We start from the raw sequence: 27,991 nt of genomic DNA, 5'->3' as shown, positions 1-27,991 counted from the left end.
AGGAGAGACAATAGGAGAAAAGGGTGCTCAATAGTATCAGAGGCTTCAGAGATATAAAAAAGGATCAAGAATGAGTAAAGGCCATTAGATCATTAATTAAGAGGTCATTGGTAACTTTGGACTATTTTAGTTGTGATGATATTGGAAAACACCTTGCAGAATTTAGAAGAAAATGCAAATCTACAAAGTAGATTTTTTAGATTTTTCCCATGGAGTTTAGACAGAAAGTAGAGATATTAGCTAGATAGAATGGATTGATCAGGTGAAAGTTTATTTAAAACCAAGGGAAGCATGGGTATCTTTGTAGACAACAGAGAAACTATTGGGAGAGATTGAAAATTAGTGAGAGTGGGCATATTAGATGATAGAAAAGATGGAATGGAAGGAAGATCAAGGGTACTGTTAGAGGTATTTGCCTTAGTAAGAAGAGCCAGCCCCTTTTTTGTGTAAGACAAGGGTGAAGGAGGGAATAGTAAGGGAAGATGAAAGAGTGATGTTAGGAAGAGGAGAGGAGAAGAGGGAGTATAGAGTAAATGACCTCAGGTGTTTGGGATTTTTTTGGTGAAGTTATCAGGGAAGATCCTCAACTGAGAAAGTTTAGTAGAAGGTACCATGGGAGTCTTGAGAAGGGATAAGAGTTTAGAATAGCTGATATGTGGGACTGGGATAAGACCAGTCAGCACAGTTTTATGAGGTTCTCTAGCTCTCATGTAAATAGCAAAGGCATTAGATGGTGGGCATCATCTACTATGGGGTAAAAGGGCAATTAACTCAAATGTAGATAAAGAATAGAGTAGAAGTGGTTTACTTTTGGGTCAAGATAGGGGAGGAAAGAGAATGTGGCCTGCATAGGGGTTGGTGGCTTGGAAAAGAACTGAGGGGAAGATCATGGTAAAAATGGAGAAAAAGACTAGGAGTCATAAAGCAGAAAAAAGGATTAAATGGTAAAAGATTATTATTAGAGAAAGGAATTTATAATTTAATGAATATAAATTTTGTTCTGCTTTCCGGAAGGCAGAACTAGAAGCAGTAGATAGAAAGTTACAAAAGGGACAATTTAAACTTGATCTAAGGGAAGGCAGCTAACAATGAGAACTACCTCTAAGTATAAAGGACTGTAAGGGAAGATGGTGGAGGTCTTTAGGTAGAACCTGGAGGATATTGGGTATGTTAAGAGTAGAGATTCCTTTTGGTTTATGCTTTGCAGCATCTGGTTTAGTTATAGAAACCACATTTTAAAAAGGCAATTGATAACTGAAGATTATCTGGAGGAAATTGGCCAAGATGATGAGAACACTTGGAGATCTTGCCATAAAAGTACCGATTGAAAAAATTAGATATGTTTATTTGAAGAAAAGTCTTGGAGGCATTCGTTTGTTCTCTTCAAATATTTGGAATGTTGACATGAAAGAAGGATTAAAAATACTTTGCTTCACCAGATGCTAGAACCAGGAATAATGACATTTCTAGACAGACAGACTTTAGGGCAGTATTATCGATCAGTAAACATTTTATTAGATTCCTACTATATGTCAGGCATTGGGGACACAAAAAGACAAAAGACAGTACCTCACTTTAAGGAGCTTGTAATCTAATAGTGGAGAAAGATAACATGTAAACATAATATGTACAAAACAATTTATAAACAGAATAAATATGAAATGAGAGGGAAACTTTTTTAAGACTTCCAAAGGTGGAATGGACTTACAGTGAAAGTCTCTTAGCAAAAGTTGTCAAAAAGTTGTCACTACTGTTATAATATGCTTTCTTGTTAGGAAAGTCCATAGTCATCCCATTATGCTAAATCTATGTGTGATCAATCCCAATTTTTTTCTTCTATGAGGTTTTCTTAATTCTAAACTCAACTTGTTCGTTCACAGTGGACATTGGATATACACGCTAAGGATGCCTAACTGTATGTCACGGTTTGAGTGGTATTCATCTTTTACTTAACTTTGTTTTTCAGTGTGAATATTTAAACCAGTCCCTTTCACAATATTGTGGATCTCACTAAAAAATTGTAAAATATCTTGGCCTCATCCAGATAGTGTTTTAACATGTGAATAAGCTAACCTTTTAGTCACTAGATAGGTCGATTAATTTTCTTTAGTTTAAATTCAGTAGAAGACACTTGAAAAAACCATAGGTGAAACTGTTTATTGTCTCATGCCTTTATTTGATGTCACTAGACCTTTGGAAAAGTTGTCTCCATCGTTGATCTTTTTTTCATATGGCTTTCTATTATTTAAATGACTAAGGGATGTTTTTAAGTGATCTTCAGATTTTGCTATTGAAATTTTTTACTTTTCCAAATCAGTAATCACAGTGCAGTAGAAACTTATTTACAATTGTATGATGATATAAATAAAATCTACTATAGCAAAATATATAAGAAATGAATGGAATGGAAAAAGTTTTAAGAAGTCATACACTATAGGATTGTGAAAGCTTGCTTGTGCCTTCTGTTTTCATCAAGGATGAGACAGTCATAACTTTTCTTTAGTTATTTTATTTTTTTAAATAGAAATAGTCATTGATAGGTCAGATGCATGGAATCTTCTCTGAAACATGTTAATTGATCAGTGAGCATTTAGGAAGCATAAAACACTATATTGCTAAGTTCTGGGGATACAAAGAAAAAGCTAAGCCAATATCTGCCTTCAAGGAGCTTACATTCTAATGGGGAAGACACTGTATATATGTAAATGTATATAAAAGATGCATACAAAGTAGATACAAGGTAGCTTGTATCTCTTTAAAGGGAAAGGCTTTAGGAAAGGTGGCAGAGAACTGAGGCGATGAATTGAACTGAGATTGAACTGAATCTAGGTTAATATATGAGATGGACATAAGGAGAGAGGGCATTTTAGGCACAAGGTCAATGAGTGGAGATTGGAGGTAGTTTTTGTTGTGTATGAGAAACAGCTAGAAGGACAATATGACTGTTCTGTAGAGTGTATGGAAGGGAAGAATGTATAAGAGCAGAAAGATAGAAAGGAGCCATACTGAGAAGAACTTGAAATTCAAAGCCCAGCAGGCTTTATTTGATCCTAGAAGTAATAAAAAATTACTGGACTTAATGGGGTAGGGAGTGGGTAATTGGATCAGAGAGTGCTCCTTAGGAAAACCACTTTGGTAACTCTGTAGAGGATAGGTTAGATTAGGGAGGGACTTGTATCAAGGAGAGTTATAAGAAGGATATTGGTATAGAGGGCTGACTGTGAGAGGAGAAAAGAGGCCTTATAGGAGAGATTCTGTGCAGAACAAGAATTAGAAACTGATTAGATAAAGTGAGGTGATTTGATAATGAAGGGCCCAAGTTGATACTGATGTTGGGAACTTGGATGTTTAAAAAGACATGCAATATGTCAGTAATATGGAAATACAGAAGAGAAGTGGGTTTTTGGAAAAAGCTAATCTATGATCAGTTTTACTTTGTACATCTTGAGTTTGAGATGTTTCCAGGGCATTTAGTTGTGGATGTCCATCAGTAAATTCATGAAATTCTCTTAGGAGACAATCATCTGCAATAGAGATAATTGAACTCTAGGGAGTTGATACAGTCACCAAATGAAAGTGTAGAGAAAAGAGAACTAATTCTTCAGTGTATTTTCTTTCTTTAAGTTGAATTCTATGATTTACTTTGATTTAGGTACCTTCAGTGAGGATAAACTATCCACCAATGCAAATAGTTATTCAGCAACTTATTGTCTTAGATGGTTGTTCAATCTTGTTGAAAGATTAAGTGAATTGCTCTCAGGCATGTGTCAGCCTAAGTGCCTTTTAAAATGTCATATCTAATGAAAGAATGCAAGTCCTTGCCATATTTGCAGAGGTGGCAGGACTGTGGGTACAAAATATTATTTATACCATTAGACTTCATTGATGAATTGATTGGTTTTGCTGATCTTTTTTTTTTCTCTTTTTGTTTTTTATTATAATAGGGTATGACTGGGGAGAAGGGTGGGAGGAGAATAAATTTGGAAGGAAGTGATATAAAACATAAGATATTAATAAATTGCAGTTTAATGGTCAGAGAAGCCATTCTCTTAGCATGGATTTTTTTTTTAATGTATATACTTATAAATATATGTGTATATATATATATATATATATCAGATCTGCACATAACACATACATGCCTCTTATATAGACACATCTTTATGGAACAGGAATATTATAATTCTGGATCACTGGAAATCTGATCTTTGGATCTGTGGATCCAAGAATATGATTATTTATTCTGCTTAACTTCTTACTCCAAATTATGCCACTCTTTTCATTTCTTTGTTTCTCATATAGCATGGCAGATACCGACCTGTTTATGGAATGTGAGGAAGAGGAGCTGGAGCCATGGCAGAAAATCAGTGATGTGATTGAGGATTCTGTGGTTGAAGATTATAATTCAGTGGATAAAACAGCTACAGGTAACAAGTTTGTCAGAGAAGCTCATATTTAAGTTTTTTTATTTGTTGATCTACATAGCATTTCTGTTTGAGAGAATGAAGTGGAAAAGAAACTCAAGCTTGCAGTGATCTTATTGTGGCAATGAGTGCCATCTTGCTTTTTATCTTTTATCCTACAGGTGGATCCATTTCCTAATTTTTCTAAGAAAATTACATTTACCTCAGAGGTGCTGTGAAGTTGATAAAATCCAGAGTACAAAAGCGGTGGTGATGCTGCACACATTTATATGCTTAATACAAACACAGGTTTCTGTAGACTTATTTAGTTGTACTTCTCTGTGAAAACTACACATTACTTCTTGTTTTTACTTCTGTAGCATTTACAAGTCTGGGCTCATCAGGTTTTTGTTCTGCATTGTCTCAGGAAATACATATTTATTTCAGGGTCACACTTTGGACTACTCTGGAATCTAGATGATGTATATTTTCTTTTTGTTAAAGCATAACCAGTTGTTTTATGACTTTTTTTTTCTTTTCTTTTCTTTTTTTTTTTTAAGAGATGGCTTTGGCTTAATCTGAGTTCAGCATTGTATCGTCATGATTATGAAACCAGTAACAATGATGTTGATAGAACTTTATTGAGCCCTGTCTGCTTGGTACTATATAAAACATGAAATTAAATACTTAGTACAGTGGATAAATCATCTAACTTAACCAAGCAGACTCATCACTCAAAAAGGGAAAAAAATTGATTGTTTCTAAGTAGAAGAATTAGGGATAAATAAAAAGAAGAGTCATCCAGAAAACAGGAAATTTCTTCGATAGATTTCCCCACAAAGGTAGAGAAGAAAAGCAAGGGCAGATTCCTTCTTTGTCTTCTGTCCCTGGGTCATATGTCTTCAAGTGACTGTACCTCCCCTTCCCACAGTTTCTGTGAGCCTGCAGCCAGTCTCAGCTCCAGTGCCCATCGTTGCCCATGCTTCTGTTGGTGGGCACCTCTCTACATCTACCACCGTTAGTAGCAGCGGAGTACAGAACAGCGACAGTGCCAAGAAGACGCTTGTCACACTAATTGCCAATAACAATGGTAAGTGGGATCCTTGGAAAATCTTCCTGGTCAGAAAATTTAAGAAGATAAGGGAGAACAAAAAATCATTGCGACAACTGAGCCTTTTTTAAGTAGCAAATTTCATCCAATCTTCCTAATGCACCACATTATCACATCATTCTTTTTACTCAAAAATCTTAGTACTTCCTGAATATATGTTTCTCAAGTATAGTATTTGAGATGCTCTACAACATGTCTCTACTTTTCTAGTCTTATCCCATGTTTCTTCCCTTTCTGTGTTCTTAGGTTCCAGTTAAATTGGATTACTTTTCTCTCCTGTTTTCATTCTTCTCTCATTTGTGCCTTTATATTCACTCTTTTCTCCCTGCTAGAACTGGAATGGATTTCTTTCTTTCCAGTCTCTCCTAGTTAAAATTCTTCCCTTTCTTCAAGATCTAACTCTGGTGCTCTTTTCTTTGTGAAACTTCTCTTCATTCCCCCTTAGTTGAAAGCTATCTTTCCTTCATAACATTTCTCACAAGTGCTTTATCCAGGGTTTTTCCTTAGAACATTCTGCTTTGTAGCATTGGATATATCTTTTCTCCTCCCTCTATTAGACTATATATTCTTTGGGGACAGATATCTTTGTCTTTCATCATCTTTGTATTCACAATGCCTTTGTAAATATTGCTGATTTGAATTCAATCTCTGGAATAAGTAGAAGTTAGAATCAAAAAATGATTGAGTGATTGGCACTGTCTCTGCTGAGTAGATAGGTGATGAACTCTTGCTGGAGTATAACACACCAAGGACCACTGGGTTATTGCTGAGGACACCCAGCAGAAGAAGCAGTATGTCAAATTCCTAGTTATTAAGAGTTCCTTTTCTGGCAGAATTCTTCCTGGGTAGCTGAGATCCCTTGCTCTTGTACATTAAGTTGTTTGTTAGTTCTTAGATATAGAAGATAAGATAGGGTTGACAGTATTACAATTGAACTATGAAGGCATCTATATTACAGGTGACTGCATTTTTAATAGTTGAAGAAGTGAGAGTCATATGATTAGCTGTAGTTTAATGATCAGAGAAGCCCTGGTGTAAAAAACCAAAATAAAACAACCAACTGTGTAATTTTACTTCTTAAGAATGCCTTTATGTTATGTACTTTATAAATTTTGGATTGTCTTAACGTTGCTGTCTGAAAACTTTGGCCTGAGTTATTACAACTAAAATACTATTTTGTTTATTGTTATTTTCTCCTAGTCTTTTAAAAAATAAGGGTGAGGATAAGGGTTAAATAACATTTTTAGACAGAATTTCCCCCTTTCTAACACAATTCTGTTTCAAGCCCTCATTTTCGATGTTTTCTAAATGTTAAGACTTCTTAATATATTCATATTCCATTAAGGTACACTAGCAATTCATTCATGCATTCAAAAGTAGTTATTAAGCATTAAGTACAAGGAACTAGGTGTTAGGGATTCAGAGACAAAAATTAAATTCTTTCCTCTTTTATTCCTTTCTTCGTTCTTCTTCCTACTAGAACTGGATTGAACTTTTCTTTCTATTCCTTTCTTTGAGATCTAACTCTGCTACCTACTCTCAAAGAGCATTTGCTGGACCATGAAGATAATCTCATTTTGCATCCTCAGCAACTTGGAAAATGAGGAAATCACCCCATTTCTAATCTTGCTAGACTTTTAATGCTGCAGGCTCTTATATTGCTAACCTTATATTTACCAATAGCCACATCTTCTAGTAACAGCTGGAACACTCGCTGTAACACAGATAGGAAACTTAGGGTCTAGATTAAGGTTGGAATAGGAGAGGAATAAATGTCTTCTCTTTTACTTGTTCCTTTTCTACTTAGGCCTTTATTATTATCCTTGTAAATAGAATAGGTGGCTTTGTAACGATTTTCCTGCCTTCAGTGTCTCTAGTAATCTTGTATCTTATAAATACCTTCATTTTCCTAAAGCACTATTGTTGTTTTTTTTGTTACTCCCCTGCTCATATATTTTTCAATGACCACCAGTTGATTATCTTCAAGATAAAGTTTAGGCACATGTACTACATCCTAACTTTCCAGCCTTCTTTACTCCTTCTAGCTGTTCTATAAATGCATATTGTACTTTTCCACTAAAGAGCCTAGCTCATGCTTAATAACTAATATAGCTCCTTATATTTAAGTATGTAGCAAATATTAAAATGGAACTAGGAACAGTAAATAGAAATAACCAAAAGAAAAATTTAAGTTTCACATAAGGGAAACTTCCTAACAATTAGAATTGTTTGCCTCCACATATAGTAAATTTCTCTTTGCTGGAGATCTTATGACAGCTCAGGAATTTGGATATATTGTATAAAGGTGTCTTGGTCAGATATTAATTAGACTAAATAGATGGTCTTTTAGCTCTGAAAGTCTGTGATTAGGTGGATATTACTCCCTTTGCTTGAAATGCTTTGAATGGGGAAGTCCAGGATTTACTGAAGGCAGGAGAAATGAATGATTCAACTTTCTTTTCTGTTTTCTTTATCATTTATCAACAAATGCTATTTATAAACAGCTAATTTTTATTGTAAATCAGTAACCACACTAGAAAGAAAATAGCCCAACAAAAATTTTAAAGTATGTTAAGGCAGATCTACTGGAATTAAGATTACTGGGTGTAATCCCATAACCTTGAGATCTCTGAAAGATAAAAGAACACCACTACTGATTGTTGTCCCTGGATTTGTTCTTTGGGGCCTCTAGTCATAGAACATGGCTTTAGCCCTGCTGTTGATTCCACCGGTATAAGGGCCCAAAGTTGGAGTGCAGGTGCAGGAAGAAAGAAGCAGACAAAAGTTGAAAGTTTTTGATACTTCCTTGTGTAGAGAAGCTATAGCTTTTCAGATAAGAGCTGATGTTACTAACAGGTTTTCTGGCTTCTTAATCTTACTTTGGACTTTGCACTTTAATTTGTGGGGAGACAAAATATTATCTATAGGTTCTGTTTCTAAATGTACACTTTGATAAAAAAAATAAAAAGAAAAAAAAGAAAAAATAAATAAATGTACACTTTGAGATCTTTCAAGAGACACTTAATCTTCCTGATTCCTGATGCAAGGCAGTAGGGAAGACGCTTTAGAGCAATCCATCCCAAAAGCATTAAATGCCACCTTCCTACCAGGTTTGAAGAGCTGGCATTTTACCAGGAAACTGTGTGTATACATGCGTGTACATATATGCACACAAGAAATATAAAATAATTTGGAGGAAGATCCTTTTAGATGCAAGGGCAAGAAAGACTTCATGTAGAAATAAAGGTTTCAAAAAGGTAAAAGTTAATAGAAGAAAGTGTTCTAGACAAAATTAGTAGCCATTTTGAAGACATGGAAATGAGATGGAAAGCCTTGGGTTGTAGCTATAGAGATTTTGAGGATTGAAAAAAGATCATCCAGCGACTGATCTATAGATGTTTTGGGGCTGGTTATTCTCCCTGATAAAAAAGCCCCTCTGACTCTTAAAATATATATATAGTATTTCTTTCTTTCTGGTTACATGTAAAGATAGTTTTCAACATTCATCTTTATAACATTTTGAGCTCCAAATTTTTCTCCCTCTCTCCTCTTCAAGACAGCAAACGATCTGATATAGATTATGCATGTATAATCATGTCAAACATATTTCCACATTAATCATGTTGTGGAAGAAGATTCAGAACAAAAGGGAAAAAATTAAAAACCATGAAAATAGTATGCTTCAATGTGAATTGAGATTCCATATCTATTTCTCTGGATATGAATAGCATTTTCCAAATTAAGTCTTTTGGAATTATTTTATATCATTATTCTGCTTACTTCATTCATTATCAATTCATGTTAGCCTTTCCATATTATTCTGAAATCAGCCTGCATATCATCTCTTATTGCACAATAGTATTACACTACATTAATATGCCACAATTTCTTCAACTATTCCCCAATTGATGGACATCTCCTCAGTTTCCAAGTCTTTGCCACACAAAAAGAGCTGCTATAAATATTTTTGTATGTCTGGGTCTTTCCCCCTTTTTTTATGATCTCTTTGGGATATAGATCTAATAGTGGTATTGCTAAATCAAAGAGTATACAGTTTTATAGCCTTTTGGCTCTGAACTCTTAAAAATAGCTGAATTTGATACTTCTGGTACTAATTTTTTTAAAAAGTATCTTGATAAATACTTCATATAAAAACGTAACTTCTAAGAATTCATTGGTCTTGATTTTCAAGGAGTCTGTGTTTTTTTTTTTTTTTTTTTTTTTTTTTTTTTTTTTCAGTAATTTCCAATAAAACCTGCTTTTAAAAATAAGAACCTGTTAGAAACTTGTTTCCCCTACTTCTTGGACTAACTTTAGCTTAAAAAGCACAAAACAATTTCGCTCTAAGCTCAGGAGTGCAAAAAGAAAGGCCAGACTCAGAAGTTCTCTTCAGGGAATGCTTATACGTATATACACACACGTGTGTGTGTGTGTGTGTATGTTTGTGTATGTTGATCAGGAAGCATTTTCCTAGAGTGAGATTGTTGTACTTATGTTGTTTAATGGAGGAAAGGGTAGGGACAACTTTTAATTCAGTGCACTGTATATATATATATATTTCATGTATTTAGATAAGAGGCTATATCTTTGCAATCAGTACTATTGTCAATTTGCCCCAAATTATTATTATAAATTGAAGTTTTTACTTGGGTAGTGTCTTTCAAGTGATTGTTTCAGAAGATAAGGGAGAAGACGCCTGAGAATTGAATAAGTGAAAGAAAAGTATTTAGGTACCTGTACTTGAAATTTACTCAAATATTACATTTTGTCATTAGTCATTTTTCAGTCAGGTCTTATTTTTTGTGATCCTATTTGGGGTTTTCTTGGCAAAGATACTAGTGATTTTCCATTTTCTTCTTCAGCTTATTATTATTATTATTATTATTATTTTTTTTTTTTTTTTGAGGCTGGGATTAAGTGACTTGCCCAGGGTCACACAGCTAGGAAGTGCTAAGTGTCTGAGATTTTACTCAAATATTACATTTTGTCATTAGTCATTTTTCAGTCAGGTCTTATTTTTTGTGATCCTATTTGGGGTTTTCTTGGCAAAGATACTAGTGATTTTCCATTTTCTTCTTCAGCTTATTATTATTATTTTTTTTTTTTTTTTTTTTTTTTTGAGGCTGGGATTAAGTGACTTGCCCAGGGTCACACAGCTAGGAAGTGCTAAGTGTCTGAGATTTTACTCAAATATTACATTTTGTCATTAGTCATTTTTCAGTCAGGTCTTATTTTTTGTGATCCTATTTGGGGTTTTCTTGGCAAAGATACTAGTGATTTTCCATTTTCTTCTTCAGCTTATTATTATTATTATTATTATTATTTTTTTTTTTTTTTTTTTTTTTTTTTTTTGAGGCTGGGATTAAGTGACTTGCCCAGGGTCACACAGCTAGGAAGTGCTAAGTGTCTGAGATTTTACTCAAATATTACATTTTGTCATTAGTCATTTTTCAGTCAGGTCTTATTTTTTGTGATCCTATTTGGGGTTTTCTTGGCAAAGATACTAGTGATTTTCCATTTTCTTCTTCAGCTTATTATTATTATTATTATTTTTTTTTTTTTTTTTTTTTTTTTTTTTTGAGGCTGGGATTAAGTGACTTGCCCAGGGTCACACAGCTAGGAAGTGCTAAGTGTCTGAGACCAGATTTGAACTCGGCTCCTCCTGAATTCAGGGCTGGTGCTCTATCCACTGCGCCACCTAGCTGCCCCCCTTCAGCTTATTTTATAGAAGAGGGAACTGAGGCACAAACAGGGCTAAATGACTTGTCCAGGCTCACACAGCTAATAAGTGTCTGAGGTTGGATTTGAACTTGGGAAGTTGTCTTTCTGACTCTGGACTCAGCACTTTATCCACTGTGCCACCTAGCCACTCCAAATGTTACATATGTGTTTTGAAAACAAAACACAGGGACATGAGACAAAAGGAATGACTCATTTGGCAAGACTTTTCCCTTATTTCCATCCATTTGTGAAAGTCAAGAACTTTCTGTCCTGTTCCCAAAACTTACTCAGTTCCAATCTCTTGAACTTTTGAGATTTCCTTATTTGGTCTTCCAAAAGTTAGGTCTAAATGAAAATCTCTTTTGAAATTCTCTCTATTTGTCCTAATGATAATTAAGGGTTTGTCTCCACCTGTTTATGAGAGAGAGGTCAGTTCTCATGGCTTTTCAAGTGATTTATTTCTGTACTCTTAATTCCTAGAGTGGACAGTCTGGGAAGAGGGGAGTCTCTAGCTCAAACATTAGAAAAAGATGCCATTAAATTGATACTTGGTCTTAATAGATGACTTAACTCTTGAGAATGGTACAGTAAACATTGATATTCACTTAGAGCTTCTTTTCATTACTTCATACATTATGACATCTTGTGTCTTGTCCAGAACAGCAAGGAAATTCAGGGGTCTGCAAAAAGGTTCATTATAGCCCTTTCCCTAATTTTCACTTTGCAAAATCCTAGCCGTTTTTTAAGGTAGCACAATTGCTAACTTCTGTTTAATGGCTTTCCTAGATCACCCAGGATACAATCACAGAACCAGAAAGTATCTTAGAGACCACTATAGTTTAACCTCTACCTGTTCCTTCTATACTATAATCCATAAGAAGAAATGGAAGTATTTTGCTTTGTCTTATTTTGTGATGGCAAAGAATGGAAAAGCAAGGGAGTGTGGGTGGCTTGTTCAAAGGCACTTGCTTCACTTTCTCCTCTAGTCCTCAGGGTCCAGTGGCAAGATTTCCTGGAAGATTTCAGCAATCGGGGTAAAAAAAAAAATTGCATTCCTTTGGGCAGAGGAACCTACAAGATAGCTATGTGGACAGAAGGAAAGAAAGGAAAGAAGAGAGAGCTATGTTGCCCAATTGACTGTAACAGAGAGTTGGAAACTGAGGAGATTGATGTCAAATGGGGAATAGTTGAACCATTATGGTTTATTAATGTTATGAAATATTATACTATATAAGAAGGATAATGGTTTCAGAGAAATATAAGAAGACATGAGTAAACTGATGGAAAGTGAAATATGTAAAAGTAGGAGAATTTATACAATAACAATATTGTAAAAAAAAACAACTTTCTAAAATTGAGTCACAAATTACAAATAACTGGTTCTTTTTTAAAATTTATTTTGTTTTTATTTTTTAAATTTATTTTATTTAAAAAAAAAGACAATTTTTAAAAAAAGGAAAACAGAACATTGTTATGTGCTCAGCAGAATATCGGGGGGGATTCAAAATATAAAACAATAACTTACCAGTTCAAGAAAGGATATATAATAGTAGAAGAAATTATATACACAAGTACCCATCTTTTCTTTGCTTCCTTGTAGGTTGTTCTTTTGTTTTTTGTAGCATACTTTTTAACTTTTTTTTTCCCTTTTCATCATCCCCACCTCCCCCACGCAGGCTTAAAGTTAAGCAAGGAGATATTTTATGTATACATATATAGCTATATTCATACACACATACCTGTGCCACCGCCATCCTCCTCACCATCTTTCCTATCCCTGCTAACTCTTTGCTTTAATTCTGCTCCTTTGCCTTGCTATAAGTAAGCTTCCCCTATCCATGGATCCCTCTCTTGTCTTCTTCTCCTACCTGTTGAATTCCCCTCCACCCATCCCTTCCCCATTATTTCTTTATAGATTTTTGGAGGGTGCTATACCCTTAATGGTATATATGTAGTATTGCCTATTTAAACTATTCCTAATATGAGCCTTCCTTCCCCTCCAATGCTTCTGTGTCTATTTATCCTCTGTACCTTATTTGCATAATATTATTACTATTTTTACCTTAATTCTACCCACTCTTTCTTTTGAACTACCCAGTTGCTGATGTCAATCTTAAACATATGATATACATTTGCATTAAAAAATATAAACATTTTGTCCATGTTAAGTTCTTTGAAATTTGATCTTTGATATTGGCTTTTATATGTTAAATTTTGTTGAGTTCGGTTTGGTTGGTAAAAAAATCCTGAAAATCTGCAAGTTCATGAATGTCGATTGGTGGTTTTTGTTGTTGTTGTTGTTGTTGTTGTTTTCATTCAATGTTACAGATAATTTTGCTGAATATGATATTTTTAACCTCAGACTTACTTTTTTTGATTGCTGGTATATATTATTTCAGGACTTGTAGTCTTTTATTGTGGCTGCTGGTAAGTCCTATATAATTCTAATCGTACTTTCAGAATATTTGAATTTTTTTCTTGTTTTTTGCAATATTTTCCCTTTGATTTGAAGGTTTTTGAAATGTGGCGATAATATTCCTATGTATTTTCCACAAAGGATCTCTTTGAGGTGGTGATTGATGAGTTTTTTTCCTATTTCTAGTTTCCCTTCATGTCCTATCACTCCAGGACAATTTTCTTGGATTATTTCTTGTGTTGTTGTATCAAGATTCTTCTTTTGCAGGTAGTCCAATTATTCTTATGTTTTTTCTTCTTGATCTGTTCTCTAAATCTGTTGTTTATCTTATAAGTGTTTCATATTCTGTTTTATTTTTTCATTCTTTATATTTTGTCTTGTTATTTCTTGTATAGCTTCACTGGCTTCCCCTTGTCCAACTCTAATTTTCAAAGAGTTATTTTCATCTTTAAGACTATATCGGGGGCAGCTAGGTGGCGCAGTGGATATAGCACCAGCCTTGAATTCAGGAAGACCCAAGTTCAAATGTGGTCTCAGACACTCCACACTTCCTAGCTGTGTGACCCTGGGCAAGTCACTTAATCCCAGCCTCAGGGAAAAAAAGAAAGACTGTATCTTTTTTTTTTAGCAGGTTAACTTCCCCCTCCCCCCCCATCATCTTATTTATCTTGGATGGTTTTTGTTTTGTTTTGTTTTAGATTTTCCTCAATGTCTCTCATTTGATTTCTAAATTCTTTTTTGAGGAATTTTATAAATTCTCTCTGGGCAGGGAGCCTTTTCATGTTGCTCTTTGGGGTAGAAAAAGCTTTTTTTTTTTTTTTAACTTCAGTATCCTCCTCTGAATATGAACCCCATCTTCCCCCATTCATATGGGGGGTTCTTCTTTGCTGGTTCATTTATTATTTTTTTTAATATCAGTGTACTCTCTTCTAATTGTGAGGGGGAGAGGTGATTCTACTTTCACTTCAACTCTCCCTTTTGACCTGGAACCCCAAACCCAAAATTCTTGCTTCCTGTAAATGCCTGAAGCCAGCAGTATCCCTGCCCTCTACCTCTGCACTCCTAGTGTGCTGGTTCTTTCCCATCGAGGAGTGCCTCTATGCAGCACAGCTGCACCTGATATTCCTAATCAACTAAAATTCACTCGGTCTTCCTGAATTCACTAAGCTATCCAGGAGGTGAAAGGTTCTGTGGTTCCTGCTGAGGTTCCAGCCAAACCCAGCGAGCCCCAGGGGTCCCCACTTCATGTTTCTGTAGAGCTAGCCTGAAAGTGTTTACATTTCACACTGGTCAGTCATTGGCCTAAAGGCTTTTTTCTGGTCTTCTTGGGTTGTACCAGGAGGATCCCTGTTCTGCCCTTCTTGATTTTTCACCAGTCAGTGAAAGTGCAACATTGTTCTGTTGTTCTGGGGGAAATCTGGAAAGCTTGAAATTTACTGATCTATCCCATCATCTTCCCAGAATCCTCCAATTAGAGAGGACTTGTGATGAAACCTGCTACCTTTTGGAAATTGCTAATGTTGAAATTTGGCTTATATAATGCATTTTATTTTTCTTTCTCAATGAAGAGGAAAGAGAAAGGTGGGAGGGAGAAAATTTAGAGCTGAAAATAAAATTGGATTAAAAAAGACCCCAACATGATACCCATCTTCAGACAGAGAGGTGGTGGACCCAAGCTGCAGATTGAAACGTGTAATATGGCTACTGTGGAAATTTGTTTGTCTTGATTACATATTTGATAAAAGGATTTAGGTTTTCTTTAGTTGCTTCACGGGAAGAAAATAAACTGATTTTTAATTGCAAAAAGTTAATTTTTTTTTAAGAAGACAATTACATTTTGTTTGAAAACTTCTGGTGATAGTGAACCCATTAAATTCTGTGGCAAACCATTCCACTCTTTAATAGTTTGATTACAAAGCTTTTCATATTTTTTTTAACCCAACCTAAATCTATATCTCTTTAATCCATTACTTTTCCAGAGTTAAGCAGATAAGGCTTGTCCCTTCTCTAATAACCATCAAGTATTTAATGATTATTATTCTATTTCTTGAAGCCATACATCTTTTCTCTGGGTTAAACATCCCCATAGTGGAAGAGCAGGTTCAGTAGATAAGAATTACTTGGACACTGTACTGATTTCTCAGAGGAAAAGGCTTTTTTTGTCATATAAAGCAGGACAGGACCAAACAGCATTAGGAGCAGCCTGATTGGTCTCAGGGGGTTCTTTCAGGATGGAGTATATAGGGAAATGTAGGAGTAGGGGAGATGATGTTTACTTTTTGCTCATTGCTTAGATCCTCTCTAGGGAGATATTTACTTCTTAACCATTGACCAAATTTTGAGAAAAACAAGAAATAGAAACCCCTGCTAAGGCCTGCTCCATTTCCCCATTTATTGATTTGGCAAGGATAATAGGAATCGGGGAATAAAGGTGCAGGCTCTGTCATCTGTAACTGCCTCAAACTGGCCAGGGACAAAAAAGGGTTGTGCAGGAGGTTTTCATTATGCTTCCCAAGCTGCTTGAATGGTAGCTGCTGCTTCATCAAGAGAAATGTTGGCATGAATTCCTAGAAAGGTTGCCCACAGGAGTCCCATCTTCAGGATTTGGTAGAAAATAAAATGAGTAGTACTCTTAAAGAGACAGAGGAGAATATGGGGACCTCAACAAGGGGATATCTTAGGTCCTAGAAAAGGTAATTCTGAGTTTACCAAGCTTAATGGGGAGATCCATAAGGCCTTCATGGGCCTTCAGGGTTGTCTTTTTCCATTGTTATGTTGTTTGAATATTGAATAGAGATGCTGCTAAGATTTAGGGTAATCTCCCCCCACTCATAGGGTGAAAGAGGGACTAAGATCTCATTTCCTCTATGATATTGTGTTTAGGCAGTAAGAGGACTGTAGCTGCTACTGCCCAAAGGTAGGAAGTCTAGCCAGAGGTGATTGAATCCAAGACTTTGGAAAAGTTATCCATAAAATGAGGATCAGGGCCTAAGAATCAGACAAAGTCACCCCGGACATAACCATGCCTTTCATCTACACAAAAACAGAAGGGATTGGCAAGATTGGGAAAGGCTAACGCTGATGCTGAAGAAAGTCAGCACTTTACATCTTGTAAGGACATTTCCTGAGAGGGTCCCCAACCAAGATGGGTGCCATCTGACTTGCAGATGGCTTCATAGAGGGGGATGGCAGTGGAGCTTAAAAAGAGGTATCCAGACCTGGCAATATCTGGCCATATCAAGAAAAGTCTTCAGTTGTCTCTTAGAGACTGGCTAGGAAATGCAGAGAATGGCTGCAGTTGTGGATGGGCTTTAGGGAATAATGTTTCTAGTGAGATATCTTATTAAATCTTTAAGACATATAAAGACAGGGATAGCTAGACAGCACAGTGGGTAGAGCACCGGTCCTGGAGTCACGAGGACCTGAGTTCAAATCTGATCTCAGGTACTTGATACTAGATACTACAAACTGTGTGACCCTGGACAAGTCACTTAACCCCAATTGCCTTGTTCAAAAAAAAAAAAAAATGAGGATGGGTATTGTGCTGAGGGATTTTCCTGGTATGGTATCTTCCCAAACCTCTTGAGTTCACAAAATTTTGGAAAGGGGAGGCAAGAGGAGTAGCAAGGATTGCCAGTTGGGAGAGTAACATAAGGTTACACATAAGGTCTTGTCCAAGCAGGTGACTTGGGAATTTAGAAAAGACCAAAAATGATAAGACAAAAAGGAAATCTTTTTTTTTTTTTTTAAATTTATTTTAATTTATTTTTTGACAAAAAGGAAGTCATCATAAGCACAGGCCAAAGGTCAAGAAGGGAATAGATTTAATTTCATCCTGGGCTCAGCAAGAGAGATGTTTAAAGAGGGAGTCACACTGCTCAGAGGGCCCCATCAGTTCGAATTTAGAGGACCTTGGGGGGAGGGGAAGGAAGCTGAATAGCTGGCTTCAAACATTCTGCACATATACCCTGGGGCAGTCCCCTTGTCAGTGTCCCTCCTAATTTACATAGGGACATGGACACAAGGACTGGAGAAGATAGTGTCAGGACCATTGTCATCCTTCCTACATTTAAAACAAGAGTTAAATGAGATGGGAACCATGGTTTTGGTTATTGGCCACCTCTACAGCAGTGGCTAAGGCCTGAGCCTTCTTACTAATCCTCAGATCCTTCTCCATCTGCAACTTGTTCCTTATAGACTACAAAAGCCACTTAAAGCAATTCCCAAATGGTTTTAGGAAGCTTTTTCAAGTTTTGGAGCCTCCAGCAAATGCCCAGAGCTGAATGAAATAAAATGCATGTCCAGGACTGTTGCTCCCACCCAGTATTCAGGATCTAGGTCAGTGAACTTGACATAGAATCCCAGAGTCTGTCCCTGAAAGTGGCAGGGTTTTCCTCTAAGCCTACAGCATGCTAGCTAGCCTTAAGATCTTGCAGCTAACAAGTTTCCTGATCCATCAGATTTCCAATTTATCTTAATCCTATATAGCATAGATCAGAATAGATTCAATGATTGTCACCTAGTGCTATTTTCCAAATGGTATCATACAAATCTCAACTTATGATTTCAATTATTTAGTAGCATATTTCCCATGAGGATTATTCCAAGCATTTCATTTTATGGGATTGACTTATTTCCAGCTAATATACTGCTAACAATTTTAAAAGTGGCAGTAATCTGCTTTAATTTAAGAATACATCATAATTTAATTCAAAAATGGGTTTTGTAATCTCAGAAAGAACCTGATGCTTATTAGTTTTTTCTTAGCTTTCTGTAATTTCCTCAAACCTTCTAAGCATGCTTTTCATTTTTATATATCTTGTGATTTTAAAACCCAAACTTTTATTACCTTCCATGTTCTTGCTTTAGTCCTTTCCTATTTTTCTTTCCAAATATCAAAAAAAATTATTCAGACTGCACGAATTTTCTTTGCCTGCTGAATTTTTAATGTTGGTACACAGCTCCAATCTCTCCTCCTTTGTGGGGATCTGGGTGATCCTTCAGTCTGCCCTGTCTCCTCTCCTGCTCCAAGGGCTGTGCTGTCTCAAGTCTCCTTCCCTGGAGCAGGAACTTTCCTACCTGTTTGGAAGAATCCTGGTGGGGAGCCCCTGCAGGTGCAGACTTTCCAGCACCTTCAGGCTTAGGGTGCTTGCACATGCATGTGCATTCAATGCCTCAATCCCGTGGGACCTCCTAGAATCCTTCATGTGGGCATTGGCATCCCCACATCAAGGCTGCAGGAATGAAGCTTGCAGGGGTGAATGGGGAGCCTGTCTGGGCCCTGGTAGAGTTAACTAGAATTGGGGTTGCCAGGACCAGGAGATGTGGTCAGCAGGACATACAAGTATTGTATTTAATTTATACTTTAACATATTTAACATGTATTGGCCAACCTGCCATCTGGGGGGGGAGGAAGGAGGGGAAAAATTAGAACAAAAGGTTTGGCAATTGTCAGTGCTGGAAAATTACCCATGGATATATCTGGTAAATAAAAACTATTTAAAAAAAAAAAAAAAAGAATGTGCTGTGATCTGCACCCTAGAAAGAGAACTATAGAGACTGAATGTAAATCAACACATGCTATGTTCACTACTTTTTTCTGTTGTTGGTTTTTTTTTTTTCTTTCCCATGGTTTTTCCCTTTTGTTATAATTTTTCTCTCAACATGATTCATGTGTATTTAGAAAGTTAATATACATGTATGATCAGATGAAATTTTTTTTAAAAAAAGATTTAATTACCTGAACATGAGACTGTATTCTGAAAGGAAAAAGCTTTATTTTCATAGAAAGCAGGACAGGAGTAAGCAGCACCAAGGAACTGGTTGGTCTCAGGAGGTACTTTAGGATATTTTTTAGGGAAATATAGGAGTAGACAGAAAGATGCTTATTCTTTATTCATTGGTTAAATCCTTTCTAAGGAGATGTTTACTTTTTAACCATTAGTCAAATTTTGAGAAAAACAAAGAATAGAAGCATGTAGCAGGACCCAGGCTTCCTGGCATCCTGTCTACTAGAACCCAAGCTTCTTGCACTGGGAGTGTGTGGTTAACCATGTTGTGTTTATCATAACCCATGCTCCTTACACCTGACCTGGTGGGCAGTACCTTCTTTTTCTTCCCTTTTTCCTAACTACAAATAGGCCCATTCCTCCTCTAGTTTCTTCAGCTGGTCTTTATGGCACTTGATTTTTTTTAGTCTCTCTCTTCTCTTTGCTCTCTAGCAATTGTCCCTTCCTAAAATGGAGTTCTCTGACCTGAAAACAAAACTGAATGTGGAAGTCAAAATTTTTTCTTTATGATTTATTATCAGCAAAGGTTTGATTTGTATGCCTAGTTAGTAGGGTGTAAAAATTTCTCAGGCAAAAAGGAGTTACAAGTGGAAAAATTTAAGAAGTCCTGATGTAGATAAGGTCCAATCAGTTTAAGATATAGTTTTCTATATCTTTCTTTTTCTGGAAACTTAGCATTTCTTAGTGCAATTTAAGATTGCATGGACTTTTTTGTCCATGTTAACAAACATTGTAAGTTCTTTATAAATGTTTGTTGCTTATCAAAATCATGAAAGTTTGCTCACAGGGCAATGTGTAAAAAATGAGATTAAAAGGAAGCAATCTCTCAGTCATAGGTGACTGATAAGCACCTCAAAAATCAACCAAACAAACCCTACTAAAATGCAAGGATGATCACTTCTGACAAATCGAAAAGAATTTTTTATATTGAACCACACTTTGTATTTTTAAATTATTTTTCTGAATTCCCAATTTTAAGGCTTTGCAAATAGCTCTATTAAATCTCACCAGACTAGATTTGGGCCTAGTATTCTAGCCTGTCAAGTCTTTTTAGTCCCAGTTTGCTCTGTCATAGCATAGCAGCTACCCTTCTATTAATTTAATTAATTAATTAATTAATTTTTTTAAATTTATCTATCTATCTATCCATCTATCTATTTATTTATTTATTTATTGCCATTTTTATCGTTTATTCCATTATTCAAATCATTAAGAAAAGGACCAAGTTGTCACTCAACTATTAATTACTCCTTTTGGAAACCAACGTTCTAAATCTACTTAGCTATACTATTATCTAGGCAATACCTTTCTATTTCATCCACAAGAATAGCATGAGAAGGCATTGGCAAATGCTTTATTAAAATATAAGTAAAATATAATACATCATTCTTCTGACCCAAGCACTTTACAAATACTTTCTCATTTGATCTTCATAATAACCCTGTGATGTAAGTTATTATTATTTGCATTTTATAATTGAGGAAAGTGAAGTTGCAAGAGGTTAAATGATTTTTCAGGGACACACAGCTAGTAATTGTTTGAAGCACAATTTGAATAAGCACACTATTCATTGGGACACCTAGCTGCACCATGCTATTTGCTGTTTTAAAATATCTAGAATAAATTCTGTGCATTATTTTAGAAATTGTCCTGCTTGATCTATCATTAGTCATTGTTGTTTAATCATCGTTACCAGGACTCCCAGATTCATATTCTTGCTTTGCTGATAGCAGTTTTAGATTTCTTATGAAAAAGCACATTGTGAATTAAGAACTGACTCAGTGCCTATATGTAATTAAATGGTTCCCTGCTAGGGTGTCAGGCCTCTGCAGCTATTTCAAATAGAGCCAAAAACTCTTCAATAAGACTTGATTCTCCTCATTAATATGGTGGCTGAGTGTGGAGATTTGCCATGATAAGGATCTCTGGGTATAGTTTTTAAAAATCTGTGGTTCAGTAGACTTAAAGGATGGAGACATGGAGAGAGAGAAAAAAAAAATTAGGTAGTTACTAATTTTTCTTTTTTTTCCCCCTGAGGCAATTGGGGTTAAGTGACTTGCCCAGGGTCACATAGCTAGGAAGTGTTAAGTGTCTGAGCTCAGATTTGAACTTGAGTCCTTCTGACTTCAAGGCTGGTGCTCTATCCACTGTGCCACCTAGCTGACTCCGGGTTACTAATTTTTTAGTAAATGTTTTATTAATTTAAAAAAATTGTCCTGCTTGTTTGTTCTGCCTCCTGAATTTTCTAATGTTCTCTATTTTAAAATTGCTTATTCAGAACTTTCTCTCTCATGCACATATGTACCGCTGTCTCTGTTAGGAGGTAGATGGGTAACATGTTTCTTCAAAAGTTTTCCATACCACCATAGTTGGGTCGTTATTTTGATCTGTCTTTCAAAGTTGTTTTTCTTAATATTTTCTCTCCGTGTAGAAATTGTTCTCCTACTTTTTACTGCTCACTTCATTCTGTCATTTCATACCGCCCAAGATTCTTTAGTCATCTCTTTTGTCAATTCTTATAAGTCTTTCTTACAAAAATATTAGATTCCATTAATATAATACAGTCTGTCTAGCCATTTCCTAATTGTCTAAGTGGCAATCTGATGTTCTGTTTTAGTATAGTTTTTTTTTGTTTTGTTTTGTTTTAATTTTCTCTCCCCATTTGAATTTCATCTTCAGTATAAGGAAGGGTTTTTTGGTTTGTTTTGTGACTTCCCTCTCACTTAATTTCCACTTAATTCTCTGTTGAATTTTGATAATATTTTTAAAAATACAATTTTATTGATACCTTTTGTTTTTACATCACCTAAAATTTACCCAAGAAGCCTTCCTTTCCCAGAAGCTGTCTTCTATAATGTAATTTTTTTGAAAAAAGGAAAAATTACCTGCCAAACTAATCAGCACATGAAAAAAAAATCAGTGGTTCACACTCCCATGGCTTTCTGACTAACTTATATAGCTTTGTGGTAGAAGAAATCACTTTCTATAGTTTTTTCCCTAAAATCTATTGATCATTATTACGTCTGGTGAAAACTTCAGGGTTTTTTCAGGTAAGTGGGAGAGGAGAGATCTATCCTCCCTTTCAGGCAGTTGTCTTTCTGGATGAAGCTCTGCAGGCTCTTTGTGATCACCACTTCTTTTCCACATGTTTACTAACCATCATTTTAATAATAGGTTAAGTATTTTACCAGGAATTGTAAATTAGTAAGTTTGACTTCAGACCTTATACTTTCATTTTGAATTTTGGGACATTTTTAGTCCTCAGAACGGAATTTTGCTGTTTTCTACCATCTTTCAGATATCACTAAATGTTTCAAAGGTTTGTCATATCTGCCGGTTTCTTACTCATGTGGCATGTAGTTTATTTGGTAATTAAATTATTAATTGGTAGTTTATTAATCATCAAGAATAGCTAGGTGCATCAATTGGGGAATGGCTGAATAAGTTATGGTATATGAATGTAATGGAATATTATTATTCTATATGAAGTGATGAGCAGGCTGATTTCAGAAAAACCTGGAAAGACTTGCATAAGCTATGCTGGAAGTGAAGTGAGTAGGATCAAGAGAACATTATATATAGCCACAAGATTATGATCAACTGTGATGGATGTGGCTCTTTTCAACAATGAGGTGATTCAAGGCAATCCAATAGACTTGATAGAAACAACATCTGCATCCAGACACAAGAACTATGGAGACTGAATATGGATCAAAGCATAGTAATTTCACTTTTTTTGTTATTTGTTTGCTTATTTTATTCCTTGTATTTTTTTTTTCTTTCACCTTTAATCTGATATTTCTTGTGCAGCATAATGAATATGGAAATATGTTTAGAAGAATTGCACATGTTTAACTTTTATTGGATTCCTTGTTATCTATGGGAGGGGGAGAAAAATTTGGAACACAAGGTTTTGCAAAAGTGAATGTTGAAAACTATTTTTGCGTCTATAAAAGCTATTAAAAAAGAAGAAGAAGAAGAGCTAGTGCTTTCTTATTTCTTTCCTGCTTTTGTTGGAAAACAGCTCCCTGTTAACCATTTTTGTTCTGGCCATGAGACCTGATAAAGAAAAGAAGAAAAAGAAGAGTAAAATATTTTTAGCAACACCTTCTCTCTGACTTCTTTTTTTGTTTTCTACATCTCCAAGCAATGGTCCCATCATTTCTTTGACCTGCCTCTTTAGTGTAAATTTTAAAAACCTTTTTTTTGTTGTTGTTGTTAACTTTAGTTTTTGTCACTAGCCTCAGCTTATTTGGAGTTTTAGCTGTTTTGACACTTTTTTTTTTCCCCCCTGAGGCTGGGGTTAAGTGACTTGCCCAGGGTCACACAGCCAGGAAGTGTTAAGTGTCTGAGACCAGATTTGAACTCGGGTCCTCCTGAATTCAAGGCTGGTGCTCTATCCACTGTGCCACCTAGCTGCTCCTGTTTTGACACTGTCTTAATGCTATACAGTTATTTCAAAATATTGGTACATGTAAGACTGTCCTTGCTATTGCTCTCTTCTGTGATATATTCCAAGAATTCACCAGGTCTCAGTAGTGTTTGTAAGGTGAAATTTGCCTTCTTGTTTAGGATGTCATCTTATATAGTATTTGGCTTGTATTGCTTATGTGATATATATTACTTATTAGCTTCTATTGTAGATATTTGTTGTGTCATATTTGCTATATGAGATTTGTAGGCTTCTTGAAGTCAGCTAACACGATACCTTTTACATCCCATGAATTCGGTTTGTTGAATGAGTAAGTCCAAGAAATGCTGTGAAGAAAATTTGATAATGCTTAATGACTAGGTTTATGACTTTCTTATCTATTTAAACGGCTTATTGGAATCAGTGTAGTACAAGTTCTCCATTTCCATTGAGGATAAAAACAAGATGGAGTGGGCTTGAATGGAGAAGGAAAGATGAGGTAATATACCAAAGAAGTATTTCATAACTGTTAAACCTTTTAGAGCAGGTAGGCCAGGGAAATAGAATCTCTCCCTTACAAATATTTAAGCTGAGGAAGTGCATGGAGTCTCACCCACTGACTGCAGGAAGACCAAGAAGTGTTAGCTAATTCCTTAAACCTTAGGATTCTGTTATTTTTACAGCACTCAGTGCTGGGTGTCTCATTGTAAATCCTTGACTGCTTAAAGCAGAATTTCAGTATGAATTCAAATATTTGTCAATCTCTCTACTTGTTCACCTAAATGTTTTCAATTTGCTTAAAGTTCAACTGTTATAATGATAGTCTTGAGGTAGAAACTTAATTTTTTTTCTACCTTCTGAATTTTCTGAGAAAATTGATGAGCACACATTCTGATATGTTTGTTCATTCATGATTTCATTCATGTAGGTATTCTTTCCCTCATGTCCAATTATGACCCTTCATAACCTGTCTCTGTAACTCTTGACTATGTTTTACTGTAAATCTTCCAGTACTGCCATGCCAGTTGTCACCAATTGTTTCTCTATCACTTTGTTTTGGATAAGCTTACTTTTCTATTGAATGTATCTTTGATTGTGTATATTTCATTTTATTTCTTCTTTATTATTATCATTATTATTATAGCTTTTTATTTACCAGATATATGCATGGGTAATTTTACAACACTGACAATTGCCATGCCTTTTGTTCCAATTTTTCCCCTCCTTCCCCCCCCCCCCCCCGACCCAGATGACAGGTTGGCCAATACATTTCATTTTATTTCTGAAGTGAAGTAAGCTCCATGACCCACCCACCCCATCCCAAAACACTCCCAAATATGAATGTAAATAATCTAGATTCAAGAATATTTGTAGAGCTTTGGTTTTTTTCCCCCTAGATTCACAATTCTTTTGAAATGACTAGAATTCCATATATAGTAAAGTGCTTATAAGATAATGATTTCTGGGGAATAGTTTTCTGTCCTTTGGCTTCTAGATTAACTGCCCAGTCTCTTTTGAAGGGTAGCTAATTAATCTTCAGGTTCATAAATACGGCAGAACGTTGCCTCTAGTTGTAACAAAATACATCTTTAATTGTATTTGAATCCAGTGTAAAATAATTGCCTTAATAGAAATAAAATTGTGCACCTTCCTCAATGTGCATACTTCTGAATTCAAGAATTAGTGATTTAATCTAGGTGTAAACTGACAGTCTTCTTGAGCTGCTGTGATCAAGAAAGAAAGTCAATCCATGACCAACCTTTTGATGATACCTCTCTACCCTTGAGGAATCAGATGACATACATGCAGCTCAAAGCCAAACCTCTTATTCAGAGCCTTTTCATTAATTACTATTTTGTTGTAGGGGCAGCCAGGTGGTGCAGTGGGTACAGCACCAGCCCTGAAGTCATGAAGACCTGAGTTCAAATGTGGCCTCAGACACTTAACACTTCCTAGCTGTGTGACCCTGGGCAAGTCACTTAATCCCAATTGCCTCAGCCAAAAAAAAAAAAAAAGAAAGAAAGAAAGAAAAAAAAAAAATTAACTGTTTTGTTACTAATTTTTGCAGATGAACAAATTCATGTGATCCATTGCTGTCTCCTTTTTTGGCTCAGCTTTGGGATATATAATTATAGCTTATAAATGGGTACAAATAGGCTGGTTTTGCAAATTTTCATCTTGCTTTGTTGTGGGGGGAGGGAGTTTTACACCTCTTAAACTTGGTACTTTCCTTTTCTCCATGTGTTCCTACATAACCAAACTCTGCCTTCAGTTTTTTATTTATTATCCCTAGACAACTCAACATGAACAGCTGCTAAGTAAATTAACTTTCCTAAAATTTAAGGCAAACTGCCACAGATTTCTTTCCAATAACCAATGCTTTATACAGCCACTCCTTTCTGCTGTGTGGCTTTTCTTCTCATCATAATTTATCTTGGAGGGAGACCCTATTGGCCTTTTTTTTGGGGTGGGGGGGAGGTGACCAAGTGTTATGCAGATATCTGTCAACCTCTACAATCCCAGGGCATCTAACAGGAAAGGTCTAGACTTTTATTAAACCTAAGTCTTTGTCTGGTTTCCTCACAAGCTTTTTGTTCCCCTCTTAGATGTGGTGATACTTGTCAGCTTATCTGCTCTCTACTGAACAATCTCAAAACACTACTGCTGATCTGCTAAATTCATATATTAAAGTTTGTAATTTTATGTCAAAGTTTGAAATGTCCCTGGCTCTTGCTGATTCTTTAGGAGGAGTAACTGACAGAGCTCTTTAAGATATTTATGTTGTCTCACTAGAGACAGCAAAGTAGGGATGATCAGCATAAGAAACAAACTATCTTACCAAGAACGCCATTTATTTTACATTCTTGCAAGAATGGGTGCCTAGGTGGGTAGACATACCTTTAAAACTCCAAAGGCCGCATTTTATTTCCTATCTTGAAGCACAAGTCCTTCCCCTGATTCTCCCAATAATTGGATATTACAGAGATTACAGGAAATGAATCTTTAACCCTTTTTACATAGCCAGTCCCTGCCCCAAAGGAGCTTCCATTCTAGAAGGGGGGGAAGTAGCAGAGAAGGGCTAAGGGCTGAGAACAAAAAATTATTTTCAAATTTCAGGCCATCACCTCTGATTATAAAAGTCAGTAGCTGCCCCCAAAGAGCTTACCTTCTTTTGGGGGGAGATAAACTCTTTTCTTGAAATAATCAAGATGTCCTTGTGGGTTTCAGTTTTCTAATTTGTTTCATTTCTTCAATTTAATCTTCATAACTATGGAAACCAAATGCCCATCCATTTCTCACAATCAGGATTATTATTCTCCCATGCAGAGATGAGGAAACTAAAATTAGGTCACATATGTAATAATTACCAGTGTGCAGGATTTGAACAGAGTTCTTCTTGACCACAAGTGTAACATTTTGTAACTCTGCAGGCTTCCTTACTTCTACTATATCCCTCCCTTTCCTCCCCCTTGATCTTTAAGCACTTAATTTAATACTTTATTCATTAAATTTTATTTAATAAAAGGTACTTAATATACAAAGAAAAACAAAGATAGGACCCCATCTTTAAGGATCTTGATTTTTAATAGGAGAGACAGTCAGTATATAACTAGATACATACAGGATTTAAACAGAATAGGTGACAGTTTTAGAGGGGAAGCTCTAACCTTCTAGGGCCATATGTATATTGTAGGTTCTCTTATTGGGAATGATAATAGATTCAAAGATTTAGAGCTGAAAATAATCACAGAAGGAATCGATATTAGGACTCTCATTTTACAGATGAATTAATTATAATAGTATTTATATTATACATTAAGGTTTTTAAAGCACTGTACAATATACAATATAATTTCCTTTTACCCTCATAATAATTCTGGGAGGTGGTCTCTATTATTCGGCCCATTTTACAGAACTTGCCCAGGATGACACAGATATAAAATGTGAGAGGCAGCATTTGAACTGAGATCTTCCTAACTCTAGGTCCAACACTATACCACAATACTTCCCTCAGAGATCTCCACGTGAAGCCACCATTGCTGCCTCCTAGCAATCCTGTAATCAGAAACCACGGGTACTCCTACCCCACAGGTGAGGAAACTAAAACTCAGGTTCAAAAATTTACAAATGGGAAGGGGA

At 35.7% G+C, this 27,991-nt stretch overlaps 1 protein-coding gene across 16 annotated transcripts in view; it reads left to right on the top strand.

The window, feature by feature from the left end:
* Positions 1-27,991, top strand: part of POGZ (pogo transposable element derived with ZNF domain) — a 63,314-nt gene that overhangs the window by 12,129 nt on the left and 23,194 nt on the right. For 6 of the 16 annotated variants that reach the window (XM_074265361.1, XM_074265364.1, XM_074265359.1 and 3 more), the window contains exons 2-4: positions 4,303-4,427; positions 5,335-5,493; positions 27,836-27,943. In XM_074265361.1, coding sequence (XP_074121462.1) covers positions 4,304-4,427; positions 5,335-5,493; positions 27,836-27,943 — 391 coding nt within the window. In that variant the 5' untranslated portion in view covers position 4,303. Of the gene's footprint in view, positions 1-4,300; positions 4,428-4,585; positions 4,713-5,334; positions 5,494-27,835; positions 27,944-27,991 lie in introns of those variants that run through there. The other 10 variants (XM_074265374.1, XM_074265367.1, XM_074265369.1 and 7 more) reach the window with 3 other exon arrangements.

The sequence above is a fragment of the Sminthopsis crassicaudata genome, chromosome 4 (assembly GCF_048593235.1).
Source record: "Sminthopsis crassicaudata isolate SCR6 chromosome 4, ASM4859323v1, whole genome shotgun sequence".
In the NCBI taxonomy this organism is placed as follows: Eukaryota; Metazoa; Chordata; class Mammalia; order Dasyuromorphia; family Dasyuridae; genus Sminthopsis; species Sminthopsis crassicaudata.
The sequence above is the reverse complement of the archived record's forward strand: the minus strand, read 5'-3'. Positions and strand labels throughout refer to the sequence as shown.